Source organism: Cygnus olor, chromosome 3, assembly GCF_009769625.2.
Source record: "Cygnus olor isolate bCygOlo1 chromosome 3, bCygOlo1.pri.v2, whole genome shotgun sequence".
Classification (NCBI taxonomy): domain Eukaryota; kingdom Metazoa; phylum Chordata; class Aves; order Anseriformes; family Anatidae; genus Cygnus; species Cygnus olor.
Window position 1 is genome coordinate 116,249,239 of NC_049171.1, and position 9,676 is coordinate 116,258,914.

General features: G+C 52.6%; 1 protein-coding gene across 3 annotated transcripts; it reads right to left on the reverse strand.

Moving 5' to 3' along the window:
* Positions 1-1,339: 1,339 nt before the first annotated feature.
* Positions 1,340-9,411, reverse strand: BMP2 (bone morphogenetic protein 2). Of its 3 annotated transcripts, XM_040550502.1 has the most exons (5): positions 8,943-9,411; positions 6,184-6,619; positions 5,435-5,486; positions 5,128-5,367; positions 1,340-3,022 (listed from the first exon to the last, which is right to left on the reverse strand). In XM_040550502.1, the coding sequence occupies exons 2-5, from the start codon at positions 6,247-6,249 to the stop codon at positions 2,178-2,180; spliced, it is 1,203 nt and encodes a 400-aa protein (XP_040406436.1). In that variant the 5' UTR covers positions 6,250-6,619; positions 8,943-9,411; the 3' UTR covers positions 1,340-2,177. The 3 variants fall into 3 exon arrangements, with proteins under 3 accessions (XP_040406436.1, XP_040406439.1, XP_040406438.1); XM_040550505.1 differs by lacking the exon at positions 8,943-9,411 and having other exon boundaries at positions 5,128-5,486; positions 5,984-6,951; XM_040550504.1 differs by lacking the exon at positions 8,943-9,411 and having other exon boundaries at positions 5,128-5,486; positions 6,184-6,950.
* Positions 9,412-9,676: the final 265 nt, after the last annotated feature.

Sequence of the window (9,676 nt, forward strand, 5' to 3'; positions counted from 1 at the left end):
ATAACACAAGAACAGAGCTAAACTGCCCAGCAGCAGATTGCTCTCTACTAGTTACTAAAAATACTGCTGCTACAAAGAATGTATTAAGTTTTTATCTCACCACAGAAGCTTCCATCTTGCCTAATATATTTCTGAGCTCACGAGACAAAAATGGAAGCAGCCAACAAGAAGTTAGGGTTAGTTTTTCTGTCCTCTCTGCCTATTTTGTTTTCTGATGATTAGCAGCAGAGGAAGTGAACTTTTCTATAAGACCACCTGTAGCATGTCACCAAGTTGCCCTTTTCAGCAACAAGCCTGCCTACTAGTACCTTTTCTGTAACCCAGAGGATTCTGGCAACAAGAAAGAGTTTGGGGAGGGCCATGTCAAAGAGGAGAAGGTTTCTATTAATAAAAGGTTATACTAGTGGTAAGCCAGAATCAGATTTCCAGTTGACTTAGAGAGGTCTCTAATGGAACAACCATACACATGGCATCAGAACGTGCTGCCTCGGTTCACCAAATCCAGAAATTGATCCACTCATCAGGACACGAAGGAACACAAGGGGGTTTTGAGGTCTCCAGAGGTGTCAGCACAGAGTCACTTCATGTTCACTACACATGGCGGAGAGCTCCTGAGATAGGCATGGACTTACCACTAGTAGTCTAACACAATTTCATTCTGCTCCTGGCTTTGGTGCACTTTGCAGCAGATCACCAAGAAGCCATTTTAAACTACTTCCCTGCCATACTATTTCAGCATAACTTTCATGCAACAAGCAACCCAACCTCTGCACGCTCATCCCATGTTCCACAACCAGCGAGCTGACTGCCGTACCAGTCCTTTAACATACAATAGGCACAATGAGTATTAGCTTTGATGCTGAGTTCACCAACTGCAAATCATGCTTTTGCCCCTTGCACAAAGGATTTAAAAAGTAAAAGGATGTAAGCACAAGTTATCCTGGTGATGGTTGGACAAGCGAACCACGTTTTCTTACAGACTGGACTTTTTGAAAAGACATAGAAGAGTTCTGTGATTTATTATCTGAAATAGATTTAAACATTTTTGGAAAAAAATAAAAATAAAAAAAAAGCTTTCAAACACAAAACCCTGGAAAGGAAGACAAGCTAATCTGCAAAACAGCAAAACCGTCAGCTGAGGTTAGATAGGAGGCTGCATATGACAACAACCTGCTGTATGAAGGGCAAAAATTGAAGATTAATTTCACTATTACACTCCACAGAAGTGAGCTCTCATCTGAGGTGAGGAAGTATGCAACGCTTTTTCAACTATTAAAGACAAGGGCCAGTACAAATACGATAATCATTCCTCTTTAGCATACATAATCACAAAAAAAAATGATGACATTTTAATTTTTATTATTTTATATTTGGCCAGGACTTTTGAAGGAAGGACTTTTAAAGGAAACATCAAACATTCACTTTTCTGTAGGTCTAGAAAGGACTCAGTCTTCCCCCACCCCCACCTCCCCTAGGACTTCTATTGGCCCTTCTTATATTCACTCTGCAAATTAGTTGGGAATAGCAGTATTTATACTAGATCAGCAACGTCTGGTTCTTATCCAAATGTTCCACCTAAAGAGGATGCCAGTTCTCATGGACTGGACAGCCCACCCTGCAGCATTCCTGAGAATTGTACAATATAATAATCTTGAAAGTCAGCAGAGTGGATTATCCACTTTTTTCTGGACTTGAACTTGTGACCTTAACAGTAGCACAGCAGAAAGCAAATGTGCTATGCACTTTGCCATAGTAACCTTCCATGTATTCTTTTCAACTTAAATACACACAATTGAAACAGCTACAATTTTGGAAAATTATGTACAAACCCTATATTTTTTTTCTTTTTGATTACATATAAATACAAATTATCTATTCTTCTAAAAAGTGGTTATAATAGTAAATAAATACAAAATAAGAATCTGACCATTATACTTCATGTGCTGGGGTTAAACCCATATAAAATGTACAACTAAAATACATTTAAAATCTTTAAAGGAATATTTCTCTGATTAAAATATTTGTTTTCCCAACTTTTTCGTAGACATAAATATATTTTCAAAATAGTTGTGTTTTTTTTTTCTTTCCATTTCATTACATAAATAAAGTCTTCATTGGGAAATATTAAAGTGTCAGCTTTTTTTTTCTTTTTGTATTTGTCTAATATATTTGCTGTGTTAGCGGCACCCACAACCCTCCACAACCATATCTTGATAGTTCTTTAATACAACCTTTTCGTTCTCATCAAGGTAGAGCATTGAAATAGCACTCAGTTCTGTCGGCACACAGCAAGCCTTGGGGATTTTGGAATTCACTGAATTGACCAAAGTCTGAACAATGGCATGGTTTGTTGAGTTTAGATGGTCTGCCAGTGGAAAAGGACATTCCCCGTGGCAGTAAAAGGCACTATACCCCGGCGGGGCAACAATCCAGTCATTCCACCCCACATCATTGAAGTCCACATATAACGGATGCCTTTTGCAACTGTATTTGTGGCGTTTACGCTGTTTGTGTTTCACTTGACGCTTTTCTCTTTTATGAAGCGGGTGTCCCTTGCCATCATGCCCAAACGTTACTAATAATGGCCTGAGCTGAGACCAGCTATCTTCATCCTGATGTAAAGACCTGCTAATCCTAACGTGCCTCTTGGAGGCACTGTTCTCTTTGTCCAAGTGAACCACCTCTACCACAAACCCATGATTAGGTTGTCCATGTGCAATCCACCTCAAAACAGCTGGCGTTACATCAAAACTTTCCCATTTACTTGCATTATGATGCACCAACCTGGTGTCCAAAAGTCTTGTGACAGGGTCCTTAGAGGTGGCTGTGGCTGGCTTTATAATTTCATAAATATTAATACGGTGATGGTAGCTGCTGTTGTTCTCAAAGGCTCCGTGCACCTGTTTCCGAAAAATCTGGAGTTCAGCTGAGGTGATAGACTCCTCATTAGGGATGGAAGTTAAATTAAAGAAGAAACGCCGTGCTGTTTTCCCACTCGTTTCTGGCAGTTCTTCCAAAACTTCTAATTTGATTAAACAGGGAGGGGGAGAAAAGAGAGAGAAAAAAGAAAATCAGGAACTGAGACAAGCAACCAAAGCCCTCAGTTAATCTGCTGCTGGCAACTTTCAAATGACAGTTCGCACATGTGACATACAAGATCTGAAAGACTCGCAGGCAGAAAATACTGTCTCCCTTGTCTTTCTGTTTATTTATGCAAGCATGTATAGCATGAAGTTAAGAACGCTTCATTCATTGTTATGCGCTTTGATTGAATCCTGGTGCCCTTTGCATTCCAGGTAGTTATAATGAGTGGCAAGGAACATGAAGCATTCCGCTGGAATTCAAGGACATCAGTGAGAAAACTCGAGCACTATAGTTAGCGGAGGCCTGATGAGAATCATTAAAACTGATTGAGGATTTAGGGTAATTATCTAATTTCAGCATTTTTCGAGAATACAGCTCTAACGTCAATCCCTTAAACTCCATTCTCAACACTGTAACTCCCCAATTTAGGTAACTTATTTAATCTTGATGTAGGGATTTTTGTGTCTTAATTACAGACAGAGAACTCAACATCTGTAAAGGCGCTTCACGAAGCACGCCCTACTGTTTGCTCAAAAGGACTGTAAAGAATGGCAGGACGGTTCAACTGCTAAAGGGGATGGACGGTGAAGGGATGATGAAACAACAGGTTTTCAAAAACAAAACAAAACCCTAAACCCGGTGCCATTCTCCCCTTTCAGCCAACAAACACTTGAATGGGACTTCAGGGGGAGTACAATGTATCTAGGGTTGCTACGAGCTATGTTGTTGCTACAGGCATTGAAATGATGGCAAGTGTTTGCCCAGGGAAATCCCTCTAAAATCATGACTTTTAATTCTGGTGCTAAGCATCCCAGAGAAAGATTCACTTTCTGAATGGATGCAGGAACTGGTGCAAGCAGCTCTTAGTCACATAACCATTCCCTGCTGGTTCCAGCAGGACTTCCAGTATAAGGTAAGGCTTGGCTTTATAGCATTTCAGGACCAGACCAGTACTTATTTACAAATAAGGCAGAAGTTTTGAGTGGTCATAAAACAACTTCCGAGTAAGGCAGAAGTTTTGAGTGGTCACCAAACAAACTCCTGCTTTAATAAGTCATGAATTGAGAGGGAGAACTCAATGAAAAATTGGGAGTCACACTGATTTTTTCTACATTTTGTGAAAATTGGAGAATAGCTTTTATGTCAAAAAGAGTCTGTCGCAACACTGCTACTTCAAATATTCTTGCATCTGCCTATAAACTGTAAGGGTTGCCCTTGCGGCTCCTCTCTCGCTTAGTGCCATGCCTGCTGTGTTCAGGTTTAAAAGGAACGAGCCACGCGCTGGCTTTTCCCCCTTCACTGCTGAGTATTTACTTTCCACGTAGGGAAACAGGCTACAGCGAGAGGTTACGTTTCACCATTCACCTCCTTTCCCACCATGGGGCTTTCCACTAAACACCACCTCCACTTCTCTGAGGCCACCTTCTTTACCCATCGGACCCATTACATCCTAGCAAACGTCTTTTTTCACCCCAGTTTCGCGCTCAGGAGCGTGGGGAAACCACATTTTCATGACTTTTCCAGCAAGCCTGCTGCGTGCCAGCACTGGAGACTAACAGCTAGGAAAGATTACAACCTGGGGAAACGTTTCCCAACGAGCACGCGAGCGACGCGCGCCACCGACTCCGTGGGCCCAGACGAGGAGCTGCTCGACGGGAGCTGCTCTGGGCAAAAGGCGCTGACAAGGGCTGGGGCAGGGGGCCCAAAGGTGCTGCCAGGGCTGGGTGCCCAGCTCGGCGGGTGGGTGGGCACCCGTCGTTTAGGGCCGAGGGGCCTCCAGCAGTGGGCGGCGATGGGATGCGTGGCGTGGGGCCGGGGCTCGACGGCTCCTCGGCTGGATCGGCCGAGGGTTTCGCTCGTCTCCCACGGGGATTAGGCGAGGATTAGCAAACTCGGGGAGGCTTCGAATTGGAGGAGAGAGCTGCGGGAGCGCCCGGTCCTGCACGGCGGGGTTGACAGCACCCAACCCGGACACAAAGCACCGGGACCCCCCCGGCCCTCCCGCGGCCCGCACCGCCCCCGGCGCCCCCCGGCCGCCCCTACCTTCGTGGTGGAAGCTGCGCACGGTGTTGGCGCGGCTGGCGGCCCTCTCCAGCGGGTAGCCCAGCGCCGGCGGCTGCCCCAGCCGCTGGCCAGCGTGCAGGCGGTAGAGGTCCAGCATGTAGGGCGGGATGACGACGTCCTTGCCGGGGCTGGGCCGCCGCTTCAGCCCGAACATGTGGAGCAGGCGCAGCTCGAACTCGCCCAGGAGCTCCTCGGGGCGCTGCGCGGCCGGGGCGGCGCGGCCGGGCTCGCCGAGGCGCCGCCGGCCCCCGGGAGGCATGAGGCCGGCCGCGCCGCCCAGCAGCACCCGGCAGAGCAGCAGCGCCAGGAGGGAGCGGGTCGCGGCACCCATCGTGGACCTGCGCGGGGGAGGAGGAGGAGGAGGCGATGGGAGGCAGTCAGCGCGGGCAGGGAGGTTAAAGGGGGGTGGGAAGGGGGGCACGGCCCGCAGGGGGGTCCCACCCCGGCTGGGGGAGCCCCGCCGGGGCGGGAGGGCCCCGGGTCCCCGCGACGGGGGACCGAAGGGGACGGGACGGGACGGGGCGCCCCGCAGCACGAACCGGGGCAGGGGGCTGGGGACGGGGCGGCCGCTGTCAGCCCGGCCAGGGGGCACCGAGGGGCCGGGCCGCTGCCCTCGGGGCGGCACAGGTGGGAGCCGGGCCGGGCCTGGAAAGCCCTGCACGAAGCCACCTCCCCGCTGCGCTCCCGGCTCGGCACGGCTCGGCACAGCTCCCCGGGCTGCCCCCTCCGCTCGGCTCGGCTCGGCCCCGGGGCCAGCTCCGCACCCCCCGGGCTGGAGAGAAAGGCAGGGTTATTTTCTCTCGGCGGAGCGCAAGAAGGGGAAGGAGGAAAATACCAATCCTGCTAGGTCCTCAGCCAAACCCACAGGACGTTCTTCTCCCCCGTGAAACTCGGCGCCGGGTTACTACTCTCGTTATGGTTATCGTTAGCGGCCCGGCCCCCCTCTCTCTTGCAGAGCGCCGGCACCTCCGCCGTGGCCCTCGGAGTCATCCTGCGGGAAGGCTTGCAGCGGCTCTGCGACCGCCGGAGCTATACCTGTGTGCAGCAGCAGGGGTTGTGTCTGCAGGAGGGTTTTCTGCTCTCGGGGTGTTTTTCCCGCATCACTTGGTGTTACTCCGAACTTCGCTGCTGCTCCTCTACAGCTGCCGAGCAGAAACCAGAAGTTCCCTGAAGTGCAGTCCGCCCCAGAAACATACTTTTAGCAGCCGGTTTGGGAGGCAGAAGGCAAGTCCCGGCCAGGGAAGGGCTTCTCCCTTTTAAAAGCAGCGATCGAAAAGTTGTTGCTTCTTCTTCTTCCTCCTCCTCCTCGCGTGTGTGTGCGTGTGCCTGCCCGTGAATGGGTGCCTATGTGTCTACGGAGTTCAAAGGCTCCTTGTGAAAAATGTCCTCTGCATCACCCGCACCGGACAGATGGACATTTACCGGGACTCCCGCAGCACCATTGAGCCGAAGCTTCACTTTTCTCCGCTCCCTTAAAAGAGAAAGAAGGAGGGGGGGGTGGAGGGAAGGGGGAGGGAAGAAAAAAAAAAAAAAAAGGGTGGGGAGAGCAGCTTGCAGCGGCTGCGCTAGGGGACAGCGGCGGGTGCGCGGCCGCCTCCCGCCCCGCGCCGCACCATGGACGGGGCCGGCCGGGGCCGCGGGGCTTTTTGTGGCGGCGGTGTCACGACCCCGGCGGCTCGGGGCCGGCGCCAATCACAGGCGCCCTGTGGGAGCGGGCTGCGGCCCCGCACGGCTTTTAAGGGAGGCGCCGCCTCCCGGCCTCGCTCCTGCCCTTCCCGCCTCCGCCCTCGCCCGCTTCCCTCCCTCACCCGGCCGAGCCGAGCCGAGCCGGCCCGGGTCGCGCTGCGGGACGGGGACGGGGCTAGGGCTGGGGACGGGTCAGGGTCAGGTCCCGTTAGGACGCGGCCCGGCCCGGCCCGGCCCGACTGAGCACCCCCGGCCCCGGGGTGAGCCCGGGCTCCGCCGCAGCCAAGGGGCTGGGTGCGGGGCGCGCAGGGCACCGGCAGCGCCTCCCGGCCCCGCAGCGCCCCGCCAAGCCGCATCCGACAGCGGCGCCGACCCTCGGCGGCAGCCCCGACCCCGGGGCCGCCTCCCCGCTTCTCCGTGCCCGGCTCCCCGCCGCTCTCCGGGGGGCAGCCCGGGGCCTTCCCCGCTCCCCTCCCCCGGAGAGAGGTGTCGAGGCCCGGCAGAGAGCCGAGCTCCGCTCCCTCCTCTCCTCTGCGCTCCGCTCCTCCCGGCCGCCTGCCCCCCCAAGCCCCGGCTGCGGGTCCGGCCCCTGGCGGGCCGCGGGTTTTTTGGATGTGGCTGCCCTCCAGTGGCGGAAAGGCGGCGGCTCCACCGCCGCTCGCCTCCCCTCTGGCCCGCGGCACCTGCCCCACAACCCCCCAGCCCCGCAGCCCCCCAGGCCCGTCTCCCGATCCCAGCTGCACTGCCTTCTCCTTTTGTCGCTGCTGGCTGGCCCTGGGGTGCCTGGTGCCATGGCAGGGCTGCATCCTTTGTCCTGCCTTCCCTTTGCTGCCAGGGTTGTGTGGGGAGCCCAGACTGATGCCCTACAAAGCCATCGGCCCGTAGAGGGGAGCAGCCCCGTAGCTCTCAGGTGCTTCATTTGGAAAAGCCACGGCCAGCCCGTGACACCTCGACGTACTGCGGAGGAGGACTTAGAGCAATAACAACCGAGATGGCTCCATCACCAGCTCATCGTTTAGGAGCGGCCTTTTCCCTCTGTCTCAGGGCTTCTCAGCATGGGAGAACTGCCGCTTTGAGGCAGGAGCTGGGCGCGTTTGGGCTGGGGCCTCCTGGCCTTCCTCTCGGTCTAGGCTGACCTCAGCTCCATCACCAAAACCTCACTGTGGGGACGCGGGTACACCCCAGTGCGATGTGACCGCAAGGGCTGCTGAGGCTCCCCCATGCCCGCCACTCCCCACACTCAATGCCACGCGGTTGGCTGCAGCAGGAGCGGTGCCATGCGGCGAGATGAAGGCCCTCCGCACCTCAGCAGCCTGTCCATTGCATTCCAGTGCAGATAATGTTTAATTTTATGACTTCCTGCAAGTCTTTAGCATGAACTGAAGGTGCATGCGGTGTGACTTCAGGGTATGCCAATTATGTAAATCAGCACTAAAATAACAATGGCAACGTAGTTTACACATCACTGACATTAAATGAGCACTTCAACTTCTAATTGCCATTCCAGTTCAATCTGCAGTGGGTCATGCCAGGAAAAAGTCATTTCTTGCCTCAACACTTACTGACTGTGCCTGGAGCATAGGCTGTGCTGTGCGCCCAGCGAGGCTTTATCTCTGGGAGCTTTCTGTGTCAGGATGGTGAGCCTTGGGAGGGAGAAGTGTGCTTGTGGTTGCTCTGAAGGCCTGGACCTGCTATTGAGAGTTTCTTGTAGGTTTGCCCCTCTCTGTTTTTAAATGTAAGTTGGTTCTCGCAGTCATCTGTTGTCTTAGCCATGAGAGACGTTGCCCCTACAAGTTTTTCATCCCTTGGTCTATTCAGTGACCTGGTCTCCCCATTTGTTTCCACGAGGCCCCAGAAGACAACAGCAAAGCACTTGTAACATGGCCCCTACACCAGAACCTCCTACGTCTCGAGCACCAACACGGCCGAGGTCACAAGTGAAGGAGGACCTTTGCCAGACACCATTACACACAGGTGCAGTGCGAACGCACCAGGATGTGCCCACCCAGACTCAGTGCCCCAAACAAGCTGCATGGCAGGTGTAACACCCTTGTCCCCTTCCCACCCCACAGCTGTGGGGAACCAGAGATAATGAAACTGAAGCTAACCTGGCTGTAATTCCTGGTGCTGCAATTCTGCACAGGCTCCGCCAAACCAAGGAGGCGAGTGGTGCATCAGCTCGAGTCAGCCCCAGCACAGCGTCATTTCATTCTGCAGATCGAGCCTGCACGTCAGCTAAATTCCTGGTGGAGAAACCCGCGTTCATGCTGAAGATATCTGGTACAGATGTTGGGTTTTAGGAAACCTGACCATGTGTATTTATTAACCTCCTTTGTGAAACTTCATTTCGCTGCTCCTGAACTTTGTATAGTTGAGTGGACTGATTAATTTCTTCTTTCTTTCCTGTATCCGCTCCCTACTTTTCCTTCTTTTTTGGTTTAGTGGTTTTTTGGTTTGGGGTTGTTTTTTTTGAGCCAGTGAGTATTCAACGAGCAACACCTGCTTCTAAGGTTTCAGATCCAGGTGCTCCTTACAGGCGTCCAAACACAGCTGATAGATCTCAACTTTAAGTATTGTTAGGTTTTCTTAGTGAAATGATGGAAAAGTACCCATGTATGGGTAGGTTTTGCAACACCCTGAGCACCCTTTTTCAAGCCCGGAGGGCCAAGAAGAAAGTCTTTTTTCCCCACAGCGTTTTCTTCTCAAAAATATTACACTAAACGACATTTGTATACTGCCACCAGGCAGTATCTCCTGTCCTGGTTAAACTGTGCCCACCCATGGCACAAGACTTTAGAAGTCTTGGGGTCAGAAGACTTCAGCTGGAGGACCTAGGTTAGAA